At 40.6% G+C, this 19,558-nt stretch overlaps 2 protein-coding genes and 1 long non-coding RNA gene across 8 annotated transcripts; 2 read left to right on the top strand and 1 right to left on the bottom strand.

Moving 5' to 3' along the window:
* Window positions 1-1,128: 1,128 nt before the first annotated feature.
* LOC116204904 (glycerol-3-phosphate acyltransferase, chloroplastic) lies at window positions 1,129-8,133 on the bottom strand. 5 transcript variants are annotated; one of them, XR_004156418.1, is made up of 14 exons: window positions 7,454-8,132; window positions 6,987-7,084; window positions 5,319-5,405; window positions 5,080-5,177; window positions 4,291-4,348; window positions 3,629-3,730; window positions 3,488-3,549; window positions 3,300-3,410; window positions 3,128-3,206; window positions 2,877-2,996; window positions 2,696-2,809; window positions 2,323-2,480; window positions 1,711-1,901; window positions 1,129-1,605 (listed from the first exon to the last, which is right to left on the bottom strand). XR_004156418.1 is itself a non-coding variant. In XM_031537268.1 (13 exons), the coding sequence occupies exons 1-12, from the start codon at window positions 7,980-7,982 to the stop codon at window positions 2,346-2,348; spliced, it is 1,593 nt and encodes a 530-aa protein (XP_031393128.1). In that variant the 5' UTR covers window positions 7,983-8,132; the 3' UTR covers window positions 1,129-1,901; window positions 2,323-2,345. The 5 variants fall into 5 exon arrangements, 4 of the variants coding, with proteins under 4 accessions (XP_031393128.1, XP_031393131.1, XP_031393129.1 ...); XM_031537268.1 differs by having other exon boundaries at window positions 1,129-1,901; XM_031537269.1 differs by lacking the exons at window positions 1,129-1,605; window positions 1,711-1,901 and adding an exon at window positions 1,908-2,112 and having other exon boundaries at window positions 7,454-8,133.
* On the top strand, window positions 1,827-2,513 carry LOC116204905. Its single transcript, XR_004156419.1, has 2 exons — window positions 1,827-1,962; window positions 2,300-2,513. It is a non-coding gene; the product is annotated as an uncharacterized LOC116204905 (long non-coding RNA).
* Window positions 8,134-14,456: 6,323 nt separating the features above from the next.
* Window positions 14,457-19,505, top strand: LOC116202751 (cellulose synthase-like protein D2). 2 transcript variants are annotated; one of them, XM_031534357.1, is made up of 5 exons: window positions 14,457-14,914; window positions 15,101-15,161; window positions 15,320-16,119; window positions 16,224-17,037; window positions 17,404-19,505. In XM_031534357.1, exons 3-5 carry the CDS (start codon window positions 15,371-15,373, stop codon window positions 19,228-19,230), a joined length of 3,390 nt encoding a protein of 1,129 aa, XP_031390217.1. In that variant the 5' UTR covers window positions 14,457-14,914; window positions 15,101-15,161; window positions 15,320-15,370; the 3' UTR covers window positions 19,231-19,505. The 2 variants fall into 2 exon arrangements, with proteins under 2 accessions (XP_031390217.1, XP_031390218.1); XM_031534358.1 differs by lacking the exon at window positions 14,457-14,914 and having other exon boundaries at window positions 15,082-15,161.
* Window positions 19,506-19,558: the final 53 nt, after the last annotated feature.

Below are 19,558 nucleotides of genomic sequence, written 5' to 3'. Positions count from 1 at the left end.
GGGAGGGACAGAGATGGGAGAAGAAAGAAATAATAAAGAATGCATGAGAATGTGAGATGATTCCCATATAACTCGTGCATGCACTCCTTCATAAGTTTTAACACTAAAAAACAAACACACAGGCAAAACACTTAATAAACATATAAGTTTCAAATACTCGGGAAAAAAAATATAAAAAATACAAAAGTCCCCCAGTGGATGGCTATTCCCCCACGACGAATGAATATACATATACATTTATATATACTAGACGTAGACCGTCGTTAGGAGCGAAATTTATTAAATAATTTTTTTCTCTCAAGTTCAATTTTTATAATGCATTGTAATTTTTTCATCAATCATAATTAATCGGAACAATATACTCTACCCAGTTGAAATATAAAAACTTGATTTTGAGAATTAAATTAATCAAGTAGTTAAAAAAACTGAAACTCGAGGAAGTTATGCACGCAGAGAGAATTGAGAGAGGAGAGAAAGGAGAACTTTTAGGAGAAAAATGTCCATCGAGAGAGGTGGGAATGCGAATTTGCAAAACTAACCTTATATTCAATAGCTGACATTTTCTCATCGAACTAGGAGGAGGACATTTTGGAAAACCAAATGTTAGACAAAAAAAAAAAAAAAACTTTTGAAGTAATATAGATAACACAGATGAACCCGACTGTGGTCTGGACTGAGGCAGGCAGGGCATAAGAAAGATTTCTATATATCTATAATTTCTATTAGCTGCTAATAGTAGTAATAATAGTTTACTATAGTATTAACAAGAGAATAACTACTGTCACAAAAAAAAAAATTCAAGCACAGTGAATCTTATCTCATCTCATCAACTAAAAGGAGACAAAAATATGTACGTACATACATCTATATATATATATATATATATATATCTGCGTGGAGAGGCAGAGTCATGGGAGGAACGAAGCACCACAAACACAAAAACAAACACAAAGAGGACAAGGGGTGGGCGGACAGGCGAAAAAGTGCATAGGGAGTGTGCATTGTGTTGGAATGGTGCGGAAGATCAGGAGCTCTGTTTGGCTCTCCTTTTTCATTCTTATATATTATATATTGATTGAGCACGTGAGGTCGAGTGATCTCAGATTTCTGACAACACACGGAAAGACAGAGACAGAACACACAACTAATTGGATTCATTCAACAGCCAAGTAGTGAACAACCCCCTATACATGCCTCAGGTAATAGGGTAATAGCTAGCTCGGGCATTGAATGAATCTATTATTAGTATTACTCTTCCTCTACTATTAACTAAGGGGGTGGAAGTAAATCACCCCACTGAAACCAAAGATTTAAAAGGGACAGCTGGCATTTAACAGCGCTCGTGATATGTTTGCAATAAGAAGAAGAAGAAGATAAAATCTCGTGTCAATTATTTGGACGCCACCAAAATTGAAGGGGCTTCCTTGCTTGCGGAGGGTTTGGGGGAACATGAACTAAAAGAATTCAAAAAATAATCCTACCGTTACCGTTACTACTACTAATTTGGGATGTAAAGGGGGCCCCTCTATTACCGGCTATTAAGGGTGGGATGGGATGGGAGGGGGCTGGTCTCCTGCTGATCAGCTGTCTGTCCACAGTAGCAGACTGTGTGGATTTGAGGTGAGTCAGCTCCCAGTAGAAACAGCACAAAGTATGCACAGTAGAGAGAGAGAGGGGGGGAGAGAGACACAGTACAGAGAGAGTACTTACTACTTCCCTTGAGAGGTTTTTCTTTTCACGGAAGCTTCGTCCTTGAGGGCTTGAATGGAGAAGTTCCTGGCTTCCCCCTCCCTCTCTCTGTCTCTCTCTCTCTCTCGCACATAAAATAGGGCCAGCACAGTTCCCGTGTCCGCAAGTTGCACGCACTATGTCCAAGTAACGAGGAAAACCTTTTGCAGCGCCTGCACCATTTCAAGAGCTTCTCTACATCAGGAAACAATTCTCTTGTTGCGTCGAGCATCGGTATGATCCTCAGATGATTCATGCTCTTACGCCGAAATATTTACAGTACGTATGGCTTCACTAAAAGTTTAAGAGGGAAAGAAGAGTCTCAAAAGCTAGAGAACAGAGAGCATGAGGGAAGCGAGCGAATCAGATTGTTCCCATAATTTCCTGTTTTCAAGGGGGGAAAAAAAAAAGAGTGCGGTGTGTCTAAGTTAAAATCTGTTCGCATAAACAATCAGATCAAGAAATTCACAAGAGATCACATTATCTGAACATTCACTTGCAAATCCGGCCAAGGATTGGAATCTTACTATAATGTTCTCGTGACTACTGTCTAATAAACTTCTTTCTGTAGGACCCAAAAGATCAAGAAAGTACCTGGAAAGCGCACAGCAGTCATCCTAATTCCAAGGTTGTGACAATGAGATGGACGGAGTTGACGCTTCAATTCCTTGTTTTCCATGTATAGCGGATTTCAAGACATCATATTGGTCATTCACGGACTTGTATAGTGCCTGGGAATATGTCTCTTTAGCCTGAGAAAAGAACCGATAAGAGATTTGCCAAAATGAAGCTGATGTTTGTGCATATGCTACCAATAGCCGGTTACGAAAGGCAATAAGATGAACAGATATACCCAATGAACAATATACTAAGCATCTATATCCTACTCCCAACAAAAATTGCATGGATAATTGACTGAAAATATATAGATGAACATTATTATTATATAGGAGAACAAGGAGTCAACCTGCTCAGAGTTTTCACAGGAGGCAGTAATATCATTGAAATTGAATTCCGGCTCGATTGATAATCCAACTCCATGAAAAGCAATGACTCTTCTCTCTCCAATTTCCTTCTCAACCTGGAGGAATCCAAAAATTAAAATCTACAAGAGAGACTAGAATTAAGGTACATTGAAGAAAAAAGACCTGAAGCGGAGGTGGCATGATATCATGGCACAACAGTGCTAAAGGATATATATGGCCAGGAACACCAGAATGTTCTACGAGCCTCCTCATGTTGTCCACAGAAGATGTATCAAATGGTGCCTGTCCATCTCATGTCAGTATCAGAGTTATATAATGCAACAAAAACCACGGAACAATTTTTTAACAAATTCATAAGCAAACAGCTAGTGATAAGGAAAAGGGTTGGTTTGAGGAGTTGCCATCAAACTTACTGGATGCCATTCTCCCGTCTTAGGATCAGGCCGATCTCTACCACCGCTTGGTGCAATCCAAACTAATTGGGATCCACTCCTGCACTTGTAAATGGTCAAGCACAAAGTAAGTTTGAAGAAAGAGCAAAGAACGAAATAAATCTTTAATCTACGCTAAAAAAACAAGCAGAACCTTAGAAGCACAGCCATTTCTTTCAAACTCCGAGTGTTTGCCCGTCTTTTCATGTCAACAAGCTCGGGAACATCAAGCATGTGCTTTTTCGAGTACACACAGATTAGGTTCCTACAAAAGTGAAAAATTCAAGATGAAGCTTGCTGGCAGCTAAGGATTAAGCAATTAACCAAACAATTAAAGAGTACCTTCCCATGCTGAAAGGCTTGCAAAGAGGATCTGTCACAACTCTATCTCCAGCTATATAAGTCTGCATAGAATGTCTCGTATCAGCGCCATTTGTCCACAGATCATGCCTTTATTAGGGCCTTAATAAAGAGTCAATTTACCATGTTTTCTACAATGTATGGGTGTGTCATTTCAAGCAATAGAGCAATAACAGCAGGGTCTGCTTCTGTTTGGTGATTGGAGATAAAGACAACATTATGACCCTACAATTAAACAAAAAAAATTATAAGATTTTCATATAATATTGGAAACATGCAACATTCTTTGCTGGAAGGATCCAATGTACGAAAATTATCTTGTTTGTTGAATTACGTTTCCTTCCGTTGGGGTCTGTGTATTATATACATCAGCATGTAAAGTACCCAAAAATATCCATGCAGATTAGCAATTACTATGAACAACAACTGAAACAACTACAGACAAGGAGATAAATATGCAAGTCACCGAATATACATGTCACCGACACAGCAACATGCAAGTCCTTGACTGCTGTCTCAAAATCATGCTATATTGGATGACACATTGCAACATAAAATTGTAAACAAACATTTCCATCCTCCATATTTTGACTGTTATTAGTGTTTATGGCTCAAACTTGAATTAATTTGAAAGCAAGTGTTGCCGCCTCAAAATCTCCAAATTTAGATCCTCAAGAATGTCGATGAATCATAGCCTCGGGTTAATTCAAGAATAACAGGAGATGAGTTATCCCCGAGAAAGCACCCAAACTGAAGAAATAAAACTGAGCAAACAGAGCAGACACCTGCTGAAGCTTCTCCTGAATATCATAAAATATTGAGATATTTCCGACATATGAGTTCCTGCATAACAGATAAAATAAGTCATTCAATACAAGCATAATTCTGACCAGTGAGTTGATTTGCCAATATGGAACTCCACGATTTATGGGAAAATGTTAAATCTACCGAGAGTTCATGAGTTAAATGGTAAAACTTGCTCAGTTGGGGGAAAAAAGACCTTATCTCTATCTACATAGCTATTTAGGAGTTTGAAGTTTATCTATTGGAAATGCTACTTCCAAATTTTATTAAAGATCAATTGCTCATAAAGGAATATGTAACTTCCAAGACAGCTAGCTGAACTGCTAGAAAGAGACTGAGGCAACGGAAAAATAGGAATCATAATCTTAATTTAAAGCAAATTCAGTACAAAAGGCCCTATCAATAAATTTCATCTCCTTTCATGCGATATCTAACTTTCTTAATAGTTCATTCTTTACTATTGCATTTTATTTTTATTTTTTTATACTTGAATTCTCCAGTGAATTTGATAGAATAATCTTCTTTAAAGCAAATGGCAACCTCCATCAATGTTCCCATAAAGGTAATTACAGGCTTTGACCCATTCATTACATTTGAATACATTCACTACCATAAGCACTTCAGCAATGAAGCGATAAAACCCAAAAGCCAGATCACAATAAAGCCTCATCTGTAAAATAAGAAAATCTTTCCGCGAGGACAAGATCAGGGTCACAAATATTTATTTCATCCAGCATCATGAAAAGGAAAAACTGATATAGTTGGCTTACCCAAAATCAATTAAAGGACGAATATAATTCTGGCCAAACATGTAGTAATCGAAAGGCTTCCGTAGTGCTTTATGATATGGAGAAAAGACAAAAGGTTCCTGTGAGAAATTAGTAATTAGGTTCAGGAAAGAACAGAAGTTTGCAAAACCAGGAGAGATCCTAGCGCTCAGGCATCAAACAGAACTCTGATCTTCAGTAACATTGGAACTTGGAAGAACATTAATACAAATTACCATTACCTCTACATCCAATAGAACTCGATCAAGGCAAACACTCATATTTGATAGTACAACCTCATCCACATTGGGAATCCCACTTTGGAGAACCTGCAATATGATAACACAGCAGCACAAACAATCAGGTGCTAGGTCCGTCTAAGAGTATCAAACCATAATGGTAGGCAAAGAGTAACTGAGATGGAAGAAATCTCTATGCGCATAAAGAGTTAGTGCAATGAAATTGGTGGGAAACAGGCAGAATAATAACCTAATGAAGTTAATGCAGCACTGATCAGACAGGATGGTAGGCGCAATCCAACAATAAACTAATTGATTCATTTGTAGCAAGTGGTTAGTTGTCAAGTTCAAAAGATGCTTTGACCTCAGTCAAGTTAAATTCTATCTCCCATATTGTATATGATATATTATGCTCTGAATATTGTGAAGCAAAAGAGATGAATTCAATACTTCCTATTATGTAAGAATACAGCTTTCCTAGCAACAAGAAGTTGTAAAGACTAGTTAGAAGCATCGCCCTTCTTAGTTTCTTGCTTGGGGGTAAAGTAATAATAGAGCCTCGTCAAAACTCAGAGACTCCCTGAAACACTCTGCTTTGGAGATGGCTTAAAGTTTTTAGTATTTGGACTGAAAATCAGTTGGTATTGCAATGTTACCTGTTTATGGATTATATTGAGAATTTCTCATCTTTTCGCCCTCTCCGAGGTCTTATTAATATAGTTGGACCCTTTCTCCAGGAAAAAGAATATTTCCACATTAGCTCGAGATCCTGATACTATAACCTTTTCCATTGTTGTTGTTTTTATGGCAATATTCCACAACATCCTGTTTCCTCTCCTCTATCCAAAGTTAGATTGCCTTCAGTGTGATTTTTTTCTTTATATGACTCCCCTGCACTGCTTTTGGAAAGGGCAAAGTTAGGAACGACAAAGGATTGTATCTGTATAAGATTGTTGGGAACAAACGTTGGACAGGGAGGGCTCAATGACAATATTATCTAAGGCAAATGGGAGAATGGATAGAGTCGTTTATCCAAACACCCGCAAGTGACACGACTTCACAAATGCTGAACATCATCTTGTAAGTAAGAGGGAGTGAGAACACATCCATTATCCAAACACCAGCAAGAGACATAACTGCATGTTCACAGGACCATGTAGTGAGTTGATCCTGTAAACTGATCCCCGTAATTTACGAACTGGGCCAGCCCTTACCTTCTCCCACTTAAGGGGTCCCTTATGAACGAAAATCCAAATCTACTACTTCATAATGAAGAGCAGACGCCTGGTGACTGGTTGTATTTATGACATATAGCAGATCACACAAATGGTCCAACAACGTGCAACCTAATAGAAACTGTTTGGCATGATGTAGCAAATTAAACATTAGGTAGCATTCTGTAGCTGTTAATTGTGTCAGCAAACCATTCCGGTGATTTTTCGTCTACAACTTTTCATATTTTGCTCTTCTTAATGCTATCAACTAGAAATCAAACTTTCAGCGCTTACATATAATTACTTTCCTATATGATGATGTGTAACAAGAACAGATATAGGAAGACAAAATGCCAACAGTAACTCAAAGAATTATATCAGCCATAAAATAATTTCAAATATTAGGAACATACACAATTGAGTGCGGTAAAGAATGAGTCGAGGTGTATTTATTTACTGCATTTTTGTAATTGTGAAACAATTCTTCCATTGCTGCTGCCATATTTGGAGACAGTGTTCCGACTTTTGCTTCCTTTCTGATTCCAGAAAGCAGCTCTGCGAGTAAACATTAAATACAACGTTAATGGCCATGACGAATTTCCTCTAGAAGTAATACAAATTGAAAGAAAAGCCGGTCCAGTAGCAAAGATTTTTCTAATCCTTCAATTCAATTCTGCCAGAATTTACCTATAGTCACCGAGTACAATCTATCAAACAAATGCATTGCCACGGAAAACTTTCACCGAGAGGAATATGCCTAAATTGATTTTAACTATGTCCAGAAGTATCTGAGAAGATGAATTCATATGAAGCTCGAGCGGTGTAAATTCTACTTGCTGATTTTCTCTTCACTTTGCAGTGATATTTTTACTCAGCAGCTTGAATTGTAAGATTGTAATGCTCATGGAAGTAGTCGGAACCAACCTTCTTCAGACCTCGCCTCAATGAAAGTGCGCGAGTGCTTCACTTCCTCGTTCGACTTCTCTGGATCGTCACCGGAGCCGGAAGCAGTGACAGTGGCGTCCTTGTCCTGGACGAGCTCAGCCATTCCTTTGATTCTGAATGAGTACAGCACGCAGGGACACGCGGACCTCCGAGCACCAGCGGCAAGTCGTGCCGACGAGATCCAAGACGAAGGCGGAGCGGAAGACGCCAAGCTGGAGAGCCGAGAGGAGAGATTTAGAGAGGAAGGATGGAAGGAAACCCTAGCGAGCGAGCGGGAGGTGGCGGAGGAGGCGAGTAATGCGTGAAGCGGAGAGCTGGAGAAATTTGAGGAGCTCCACATAATAGTTGAGAGGGGGAAATGTGAGGAGATGAGGTGTTGGCTTGGGGGAGGTAATGAAAGGAGTGGAGGAGAGAGAAAGGAGGGGAGGATGGATGGATGGATTATATCATCGAAAGGAGAGGCGGAGGGAGAGGGAGGCAGCTGAAGCTGAAACTGAGAGAGGGCCATTGGGTGGGCGGAGGGAGAGGGGGACCGCGCGTGTGCTTCCGTACCGCCGGCCGCACTCGGCGCGAGTGGGGCAGGGAAGAAAGTGATTAGTGAGTGGGTGGGCGGGGATTTTCCTTCGTTTCCTTTGTTTGGAGCTGAGAGTGGGGAAGTGAACGGTGACGGTTCGTGCGATGCGATGGCCTTTCTGGGGATAGATGAGGTTTATCAGGACACGTGGCTGGCGGGCGGAGGAGGAGCTCCGGGCTGGTGGCGACTGGCGGGATTGTCTTCAACCTGAAAAGACGGAAGCTGTGGGTCCCACATTTTGTTTGCTTGCGGTTTCCCGTGGCCGTTACCGTTGGGCCGAGTTCGAGTGCAATTTTACATCGTTTGTTTGGTATTCGAAAACGGGCCACGTATACAGCGAGTGAATCGGCCCATTGAGGTTAATTAATGCTGATGGGAGGGGAAGTAAGGTTTCTTCTCGGGTTGAAAGTTGGCCCAAAAATCAATTGATTATACAAATAGGGCTGTCGATTAGGATTCATGCCTTATGTCAATGGTATGACAATTCTTTGATCCATGGAAATTCTTCTATCTACAAAGCGGACTAGTCATGAATTCCTCAAAGGCATTCGATCAATGGGGGTTCCGTGATCCAATGACCTTGAGATATTCATGAATGGTTTAATTCATGGACTGGAGAACTTCGATTTTCACATTATAGCTAAAGATGTTGAGATCATCTTAGCTATAATCTATCCCCATTACGTCAGTCGTTCCACATTATATCCCAATCTTGGAACCGACGAAATCCCACATCACGTGGTAATTTCTTGCCATATATTATCAAACGAAAGTTTCTCCGGGCAAGGCATGCACCCTTTCAACTAACATGGGCTCCCTAGGGACCACGGAAGTGGGTAGAGTTAAGAAGTTGTCAATTCCATGGGGATACCAGAAGTTTCGTGGCACCAATGGGTGCGCCATGAGATATATTGATACAAAGGCAACTTGGATTAGGACCTGGCTAGAATAAGGCAGGGGGAACATGCTATAAATTACTTTTGAGACTCGTGTTATACAAATACATAGGCTCCTTGCTAACTGTTAAAAGGGAACATTTTGGATGAGAGGAAGTGCATTTTCCAACTTCCTGAGAAACGTTTCCAGAGTGATAGTTGTCGCACCGAAACAAGAAACCCTTTATTATTATTATTATTATTATTAAATTTCTCGAGGTGAAGGATGCAACTCTCTTTGAGTGCCTGCACTATTGATAAATTACAAACAATGCTTGTCGGCACAAAGTACATCATCCATCGAGTCTTTTACGCGCATCATGAGCATTTAATTGAACGTATGTTGTGAACATCATAAGTTAGAGCGCATCTATAACTTTGGGGCACACAACAAATTGAATGCGGTGAAACGTCCTGCATTAAAGATCCAATAGGAAATGGGAAATCATTCTAAGGGTTGACCAGTGGATTTGGCCTATGAAGATATTGAACGCACACTTTCAATTTAAAGTACTAATAATTAAATGGGAATCCGAAGTGAAATTTTTTGTGTCAACCAAATATGACAAGGCCACGTCAATAATAATATTATTGTCTATATTGATTTTGCCATGAAGAGTGGCTTTTTCCCCAGCATTCACGCCGCACCCAACTTCCATCCACGCCATCTCTTGGGCACTGTGCAATCATAAAAAGAGCAACTTCGAGTCGGAATCCGAATAAATGGTGGGGTCAATGAAGCTCTCTTCCTCCTCCCACATGCGAAGACAGGCTCCAGTGGGGCCCACCCGATCCACCGAGAGCAGGGCCCACAGGACTCCCGCCATAGTTTAGTGGGAACGTCTCGACGCCCTCGAGACAGCTGGGCCCACCCGATACGCGGTTGCGGGTGTCAGAAACATTCGGCCGCCGTCTCTAGCCTGTCTTAATTGCTTGTCTTGACAATTTTGCCCCCGTTATCGGACCCCATGTTTCTATCTGACTTAGTCATGGATCGTAGGCTGGCCGGAGCTCAAAATATATGCGTGATATATTCTATACATGAATATATATATATATATATATGTATGTATGTATATGTGGAGTTACATAGGCCAGAGCCTAACGGGGCATGAGAGAAATAATTTGGACATTATCTTATAATTTTATGGACATCATTGTCAATATAGGAACGTTAATATAATATTGCTAAAAGGTTTGGAAAAAGCTCCATTTGGAAATTCTTGGCTCTGCATATCATCATTTTCATTTTGTCTTTTAAATTCTGTTTCTTTTTTTTAAATGAGGATATATTATATTTGACTTGTTATTATATAATAGGCTAAAGCTTCTTATGAAATATGTAAAAACAATTTTAAATCCGGCCAAACCAGATCAACGTGTGGGTGTTTCTAGGAATCAACGAATATGTTGCAATTGTAGAAACCGAGTTGTGGGCTGGAAAGAAATTCAGGAAACTAATAACAAAAGCAAACATATGTAAAAGCAAGCAAAGAGAATAATGTATATACGAGAGAGAAAGTATGAGAGAAACATATCGACATGGTACAAGGAATATTCTGAACATGCCATCTATCTTTTGAGTATTTTATGAGCATTGCAGGATTAAAATATCCTTTATAAGAGTTCACCCAGATTAAAAAGAAAAAAAGGAAAATTATATTTTCTCCGAAAAGTCTCGGAGGAATATCCTCGGACACCCTCTGATTATGAAAGTGCCACAGGATCTCATGAGAATTACTCAAGTGCAACCTCCCACCGATTCGGCTCTTCCGAGTCAGACGGTGCAGCACAGCTAAAAAAAAAATCCTTTATAATTTCCTTATAAAGGGCGCATTATGTTTAGTAACGAAGTTAAGTTTGATTTAGTTTGATTTGAAGAGATGAAGATAAAAGTAGTTGGGAAAAATATGTTAGAAAATTTGAAGAAGAAAATAAGACTTGGTTTGGGAGTGATGTTATTGAAATATAGATGTTGAAGTATAATTGCTGCAAGATAAGTGTTGATTTTAGAATACGCCAAAACGTTTGGAATGTAACAATTAAAAACTGTTAAAAGTAAAAAAAATGTAATTATTAATGTTTGAAATATAACAAGTAGAAGCAGATTTGACAAGTATCTATTAACTTACTTGAAAAGATCATGTTTACAATCTCAATTTCGACCCAAATCATGATTTAAAAAACTTTTATCAAACACCAAATTTGCTTAAGATTATAAGAAAAATTAATTATGAAACTTCTCACGTATTCCCAAACGAACTCTAAAAGAGTAATGATTGTATTACTGAATTGATAAAAAATTATTGAATAATTAAAAAAAATTAATATTAAAAAATTAATTATAATAATAGATAATAAAAAAATATAAGAAAGAATTTTAAAAAATAATGATTTTATTCTTGAATTAAGAGAAAAGATATAAGATATTTGCTTCTTTTTTTTAAAAAAAAGCGTTTCCTGGTGAGAGGAACACATCTTTTACTTTTTGGAGATTGGATCACTGTATAAAAGTTGACGCTCGCTAATAATTAATTCGCATATTCCGAATAGGCCCTGCCAAAGGGTGTGAATTAGCTAAAGGATTAAACATAAAAAAAAAAAAGAAGAAATGACTCATAGGTTACATGACATTTCTTCTATGCGAAGAGGAAGAAAGTGATTTTTTTTTCATTGTGTACTATTACCATGATACCTAAAAGTGTTTAATTAATTTAGTTCAATGTTTTACTCTCCTAATTATGAATTTTTCTTATTCACAATATTTGAATCCAAATTTTTATTTAAGAAAAATAAGTATCGAATTATTTGAATCAAATTGGTAAAGTAATAAATTTCTTTCGATAAGTTGGGAATTTACGTAATTATAATCTGGTATGTGTAACGGATTATGGTGTAATAAATGATATCGTGATTATATATCTTTTATTGAAGCCGGCAAATGAATTGGAAAATTTGGATAATTGAGCAAAAAAAATGGAGAAGTTGGATAACATCTGGGGATATTATATATCCCTATATATATAAATCGGGTAATGAAGATCATACTACGTACAGGGTATACAACAATAAACAGCTCAACTATTACCATGTGACCACCAGAGGCCCAAATTGCCGCGTCATCATTTCTTACACGGCTCGTGGCCCACCACCCGGGGCAGAATCCACTGTGGCCCGTCGCAACCCAGGCAGCATGAACTTCTCTATCTGCTACCGCCGTTTATGAGATGCTCATCGGATATCAGACAATGATGAGGGCTAATCATACAATACCCCCCTTGAGTAGATCATAAACGACATTAGTGTTCTCCTATAACAACAGAACATGATGAAAGAAGAAAGACTTTTGGATTCGTAAAACTGTAAAAGTATGTTTGGGTAATTTCTACCCGAATACAATAGAATGGAGCATTTATAATATTTTAATTTAAGATTATGTAATGATTTATATGAAAAAAGAAGAAGAAATTGTTTGGTTATGACTGATCACTGAGACTAATTAAAGCTAAATTCGTGAAAATACAAAAAGATATTAGGTAAAACTAAAGCAATAAACGCAATAAGGTTGTTCTAACGATTAAGGGTCTGTTTGGTTTCAAGATTGTATTTTAGAATCACAATTCTAACTTTAACTCTACCCACTACAAAACAAAATAACTCATACAAAATCAAAGAGTGGCCTCATTTATACCACTTTTTTCCACAACAAAACAACATAACACATACAAAGTCAAAGGTGATCCCCATTTATACCACTCAAAATCAAAATCAAAATTTGATTTTAAAATCCTTCCATGAAACCAAACGCAACCTAAAAAACTTGACTCTCTTGGGCAATTCTCAAGTTCGCGTCGCCCCATAAGTCATATAAGAGATTACTCCCTATCGGATCATCTACATGGCTTGTGGCTGAAGTTACCGAACTTGTGAGCTTGCAAGGTGCTCATGTGAACTGTGGGATTAGTCAAACGAAACGTGGACACCACTATTATGAAAAAAATTAAAGCAATATTGCCTTGTCTGATTATGGAGTTATACTCTATTCCATTTAACTCAACTTTACTTTTCTTTTAATTTAACAATATAATCATTATTTTTTATCTTGTTCTTTAATTTAATTATAAACCATCACACATACTTTTTCTTAATCATTATTATAATTAATTTTTTAATACTAAATTATCTCAATTATTTATTATTTTTATTTCAATTCAACAACACAATCGTTATTATTATTTATCTTATTCTTCAATTTAATAATAAATTCTCTCATATACTTTATCTTAACCATTATTACCATCAATCTTTAAAAAAAGTTTGTCTTCATCTCGTGGGGTTAAGTAGAATCATACTCTACTCCGTTACCAAACGCCTATGTAGTCATCACTTATCTAGTTGATGTGGTCGGGGGGGGGGGGGGGGGAGGAGCAAACATATATTCAAAGTCCTTAAAATTAGAGAGCTTTCGTAATAGAGCTTAATTTAGGTTTCCAAATATATTAAGACAAAATCACCATACAATTCTACTTATCGTAATCATTGAAAATTCATTATAACTTTTTTTTGAAAAAGTCGTGAAGAGGCTAAGGAACAATGCACATTGTTTAATCTATGAGTGTGAACAAGCCGAGCCCAAATCTATTATACTCAAGCTCGACTCATTAATATGCTCTTAAGCTCAGGCTTGAGCTTGAGCTTGGCCGAGTCTGAACATCCAATCTTGAGCTCGGCTAGTGAAATAAATTAAAGACTCGTTTGAGCTTGCAAGCTTTTCGAGCATAATGCTATTGATTTTCTCTAGCCAAATACTGATCTAATGATACCGAGTACGACAAAATATCAAAGTATAACTTTGTCATTTTCTTAAAAATAAAAATTTATTATTATTATTATTATCGTCATTATCATTATCATTATTATGTGGGTTGTGAGTCTGAATAGTAACAACTATTATATATATAACAAAAAAGTTCATTTAGACACATGAGTTTTTTGAATGAAATACTACTGAGCTCAGCTTGCCTCTTTTAACAAATTCGAACAGAGTCAAGTTCGAGCTCAATAAGATCGAGGCAAATTCGAGCTTTTAACAAGTAGAATCCGAATTGTTCGTAAATCCTCGTCTTATTTGCACTCCTAGAATCGTCTAATAAAATGCCATAGTGCGGCCTTCGTTTGAGACGAAAATATGCATATGGCGGTCTTTCTTGGGAAAGTAAATGCCAGACAGCTGCAGGTCAATGATCAACCAGGTCAAAGCTCTGCAGCCGGTTGCATCCGTCTTCACGCGAGCTCGGCTGCACCTGATTGCAACCCGTCCCCTGACCGCGTCCCATGCGGAATCTGTGTCCCAATCGTCCTGCGCTTTCCTCCACGCCGTGCGAGTGAATTTCCAAAAATGACCTCGTCCCAAAATCTCCGGCCTTTTCCGCTCTCCCGAGTCGTCTTCTCCAAAACCTCTCTATAAAGCCCTCATTGAATATCTCAGACCAACTCTCCATCCTCTCTCTTCTCTGTCTCCGCTACATTCTCTGTATCGGTCGGAAATCTACAGGATATATATACCAAATGTGCAAATTTCCGCCTGCCATTGAGACCTACGGGGAGTTGACGCTGAGGTCAGTGCGAAGAAACTCGTCGTGATCACTGGAGTAGGTGTTGAAACGAGCAATTTTCACATGCAGAGTGGTTTTGGAGAATTCGAGGTTGAGGTTGGACCCGGTCGGGTTTTGGTGCCTGTTTGACGATATTTGATAGAGTCTCTGTGTGTGGAGCGAGGGAGTGGGAGAGGACGGTCGTTGTCGTTTAAGATTTGAAGGTTTCAACGGGATTGAAAATTGATCGAAGCAAGCAAGCATTGAAAGTTTCTGCACGGTTTGTGCAATTGGCTGACGGCATATAATATTTTAAAGCAGGAGTTGGTGCGTGTAGGTACGCGTTTGAACAATTTCTCTCTCATTGTGATGATCTGCTTATTTGTTTCGTTTAGCCATTCTTATGCTTCAAGTTTCTACTCCTCTGCTGTCTGCTCTGTGCGAGGGTAGAGAGCTCTTCTGAGAACTGTTTTTTTCCCCTGATAGAGACGAAATTGCTTACCCAGTGGCTTGTATCTTGCAGACACAGAAAGGGGGGAAGAGAGAGAGAGAGAGAGAGAACTTCGGGAGTTTCTGCCTCTGGGGTGAGTTTCTAACGTGCTTTTTGATTTTTCCTATGTGCTTGATTGGGACAGGATTCGTTAATAGCTCTGTTTTGATTGGTGTTTTCTTTGACAAAGTAAAGCACGAGAGAGAGTAGTTTCTGAACTCTGTTTAAGCTGATTTATATGCCCATGTTCAGGTTTGCTTTGATACCTGCCATCTGCTGAAGGATCACCATTTCAGCAGTACAATGGGTTTTGGATCACGTTTTACTCGAAGCCCGCCCTCGATTCACCGCCTAGAACCGTCCCGAGACGATCTCGACAGTGAAATTAGCAACAATGATATTGCCACCTACACAGTGCAAATTCCGCCGACCCCCGATAACCAGCCACTCCAAATCTCCGCCTCAGGACCTTCACAGAGAGTCGAAGAACAGTATGCCTCGAGCTCGCTCTTCACTGGGGGCCATGATCGAGCCACAAGGGCGCACTTGAAGGACGAGGTGGTAGAGCCCACGAGTGGCCCCAAAGGGTCATCGGTGTGTCAAATGCTTGGGTGCGATGCAAGAGCTATGAGGGATGAGAATGGCCAAGAAATCGTTCCATGTGGGTGCGACTTCAAGATCTGTAAGGAGTGTTATCGAGATGCAATGAGGACCTCTGATGGGATCTGTCCTGGGTGCAGAGAGCCCTATGAAGAGGATGAGGACGATGGCGGTGAGGGTGAGGGCGAGATCGAATTGGGGTCTAGGAAGGCTCTGCCTTCTTCAGTTTCTAACATGTCCAAGATGGAGAGGAGGCTCTCGCTGGTGAAGTCAAACGGTAACGACTTCGATCACAATCAGTGGCTGTTCGAGACAAAGGGGAGTTACGGATATGGAAACGTCATGTGGCCCACAGAAGATGGAAAAGAAGTCCGTGAAGCACTGAAGGACAAGCAGTGGAGGCCTCTTACTCGTGATTTGCGTATATCTGCCGCAATTCTCAGCCCATACAGGTAAAGTGAATCCGGCATAAGTAGGTCCTGGTAACTACGTTTAAGGCTTTCTGTGGAATAAACTCAAAACTTACAAGCTTTTATCTGTCTATGATTTCTTCCAGGCTCTTAATCTTCATCAGAATGGCTGCTCTTGGATTATTTTTAGCCTGGAGGATCAGACATCCCAACGAGGATGCTATGTGGTTGTGGGGGATGTCAGTTGTTTGTGAAATTTGGTTTGCCTTCTCTTGGTTGCTCGATCAGCTCCCAAAACTCTGTCCTATTAATCGGATCACCGACCTTGATGTTCTGAAGAAGAAGTTCGAAACTCCAGATCCCACTAACCCGACAACAAAATCTGATCTTCCTGGGATAGATGTGTTTGTCTCCACAGCAGACCCAGAGAAAGAACCACCTCTCGTCACAGCAAACACGATTCTATCTATCTTAGCGGCCGATTATCCCGTTGAAAAGCTTTCCTGTTATGTTTCTGACGATGGAGGTTCTCTCCTGACATTCGAGGCAATGGCGGAGGCTGCAAGTTTCGCAAGTCTGTGGGTCCCGTTCTGCCGGAAGCATGATATTGAGCCAAGGAACCCAGAGTCTTATTTCAGCCTGAAGCGGGACCCATACAAGGACAAGGTACGGCCCGACTTTGTGAAAGATCGGAGAAAGGTTAAACGAGAGTATGATGAGTTTAAGGTCCGAATCAATGGCCTTGGTGACTCGATCAGGAGAAGGTCTGATGCTTTCAATGCCCATGAGGAGATCAAGGTGATGAAGCAGATGAGGAATAGGGACATAGACGAAGACGAGGTGGTGGAGAGAGTGAAGGTCCCAAAAGCCACATGGATGGCTGATGGCACCCACTGGCCGGGCACTTGGACAGTCGCTGCACCTGAACACTCTAGGGGCGATCATGCCAGTATTATCCAGGTATGAGATGATTCCATCATCTGTTTCGATTCTTATACATATTCTAGGTTTGTTCATGGAGGCTGCTTATGAACTTAGGTTATTGAAATTTTTCGCCGGGATTATACTGATTTGTTAGTTCCACGACACCTATGCTTTTGCAATCTTACTTTTACATCACACCGAAATTTGTAAAAGCAGCTTTTTAGGAAAATCATTATCAAATCATAGGATGTTTTTGAGTCTAGTACCCCTTATATTGTATCGCTGGTCCCGATTGCCTACTGTTATACTTGTGCAGAACAACTTTGGCTTGCTGCTGAGGCGACATATATTATAGTAGTGGCAACATTTGGCTAACTCGAACTGAACCTTATCAAAATGTAGGTGATGTTGAACCCCCCAAGTGATGAACCACTTAAAGCTAAGGAGCCTTCACAGTCGGAGGGTCCAGGGGATGTACGGCCAGTGAGAACTACAGCATCTGATTCAACTTCCATGGATCTAACTGACATTGATATCCGCCTTCCAATGCTAGTCTACATCTCTCGTGAGAAGAGACCTGGCTACGACCACAACAAGAAAGCAGGGGCCATGAATGCCCTGGTTCGGGCCTCGGCCATTATGTCAAATGGGCCTTTCATCCTTAATCTCGACTGCGACCACTACATCTACAACTCAAAAGCCCCGAGAGAAGGTATGTGCTTTATGATGGACAGAGGTGGTGAGCAGATTTGCTACGTCCAATTCCCCCAACGGTTCGAAGGGATCGACCCATCAGACCGGTATGCAAATCACAACACAGTGTTCTTTGATGTGAACATGCGAGCCTTAGATGGGATTCAGGGACCAGTCTATGTTGGGACAGGATGCCTCTTTCGGAGAGTTGCAATTTATGGGTTTGACCCGCCTAAGACGAAGGAAACTAGTGATGGTTGTTTTGGTCGATTCTTTGCTCGTCGAAAGAAGGTTGTATCAGTCTCTTCTGCACCTGAGGAAAGGGCTTCCTCTGAAGACAGCCATTCCGTGATGCTGGGGGAGTTTGAGAACGAGGAAATGAACATAGCCCTTGTCCCTAAACAGTTCGGGAACTCAAACTACCTAATTGATTCGATTCCCGTGGCAGAGTTTGAGGGCCGCCCAATTGCTGATCACTCTTCGATAAAGTACGGTAGGCCTCCTGGGGCACTCAGGATTTGCCGGCAGCTTCTTGATCCTACTATAGTTGCCGAGGCAATCAGTGTCATCTCATGCTGGTATGAAGACAAGACAGAGTGGGGCCAACGGGTCGGGTGGATCTATGGGTCTGTGACTGAGGATGTAGTCACTGGGTACAGGATGCACAATCGGGGATGGAGATCCATCTACTGTGTAACGAAAAGGGATGCCTTCCGCGGGACCGCCCCGATCAACCTCACTGACCGACTCCATCAGGTCCTGCGATGGGCCACTGGGTCTGTCGAGATCTTCTTCTCCCAGAACAATGCTGCCCTTGCTAGCAGCAGAATGAAGCTCCTCCAAAGGATTGCTTACCTCAATGTTGGAATTTATCCCTTCACCTCGGTCTTCCTCATCGTATACTGCTTCCTTCCAGCTCTGTCTCTCTTCTCAGGGCAATTCATAGTTCAGACCCTCAACGTGGCGTTCCTCACTTACCTTCTCATCATCACATTAACCCTCTGCGCTCTAGCGGTTCTTGAGATCAAGTGGTCGGGAATTGCCATTGAGGAGTGGTGGAGGAACGAGCAATTTTGGCTAATCGGGGGGACGAGCGCGCACCTTGCCGCGGTCCTTCAGGGTCTCCTCAAGGTCCTTGCTGGGATCGAGATATCCTTCACCCTCACATCAAAGTCAGCCGGTGAAGACAATGACGATGAATTCGCTGATCTCTACATCTTCAAGTGGACGTCCCTTATGATCCCTCCGATCACTATCATGATGATCAACCTGATTGGGATCGCAGTGGCCGTCTGCCGGACCATATATAGCAGTAATCCAGAGTGGAGCAAGCTGATTGGTGGGGTCTTCTTCAGCTTCTGGGTGTTGGCCCATCTCTTCCCCTTCGCAAAGGGGCTAATGGGAAGGCGGGGAAGAACGCCGACCATCGTGTTCGTATGGTCTGGTCTTCTTGCTATAACGATCTCTCTCCTGTGGGTGGCCATCGATCCCCCGACCAGTAGTTCCGGCATTGGAGGATCTTTCCAGTTCCCTTGAGTTCTCGTCCGTCCAGGGACACTACTATATCCCCGAGGATTTTTTTGTTCGGGAATTCTCTTGCGGGGATGCTCATGTGTTCCAAAACATTCTTGATATCATTCTTTTGAACAGAGTCTTAGCAGATTACTTACATAGGAATTTTTTTTCTTCTTTGTTAAAATCCTGCCTCTTTCATTAATGAAATGTGTAGATCTGTATACTCAATACAGCAGCTCTGAGCCTCTGACTATGGAGAATACTACGGGATTCGACGTGAATTTCTTCATCCTTCACCTCGAAAAATGTTTCGAGTACTCATCGGTACAAGAATTTCATAAGATGAGCA

Source organism: Punica granatum, chromosome 4 (genome assembly GCF_007655135.1).
Source record: "Punica granatum isolate Tunisia-2019 chromosome 4, ASM765513v2, whole genome shotgun sequence".
In the NCBI taxonomy this organism is placed as follows: Eukaryota; Viridiplantae; Streptophyta; class Magnoliopsida; order Myrtales; family Lythraceae; genus Punica; species Punica granatum.
Note: the sequence above shows the minus strand (reverse complement) of the source record. Positions and strands in the feature narration are given on the sequence as shown.

Bases quoted from the DNA above. Each gene is read 5' to 3' on its own strand.
- LOC116204904 (XM_031537269.1), bottom strand. From the start codon at position 7,982: ATGGCCCTCTCTCAGTTTCAGCTTCAGCTGCCTCCCTCTCCCTCCGCC. The intron at 7,085-7,453 runs GTTGGTTCCGAC...GTTTACTCGCAG, and splicing joins TGAGGCGAGGTCTGAAGAAG to AGCTGCTTTCTGGAATCAGA. The intron at 3,731-4,290 runs GTGTCTGCTCTG...GTTTAATTGTAG, and splicing joins TTCAGGAGAAGCTTCAGCAG to GGTCATAATGTTGTCTTTAT.
- LOC116202751 (XM_031534357.1), top strand. From the start codon at position 15,371: ATGGGTTTTGGATCACGTTTTACTCGAAGCCCGCCCTCGATTCACCGC. The intron at 16,120-16,223 runs GTAAAGTGAATC...GATTTCTTCCAG, and splicing joins GCAATTCTCAGCCCATACAG to GCTCTTAATCTTCATCAGAA. The intron at 17,038-17,403 runs GTATGAGATGAT...ATCAAAATGTAG, and splicing joins ATCATGCCAGTATTATCCAG to GTGATGTTGAACCCCCCAAG.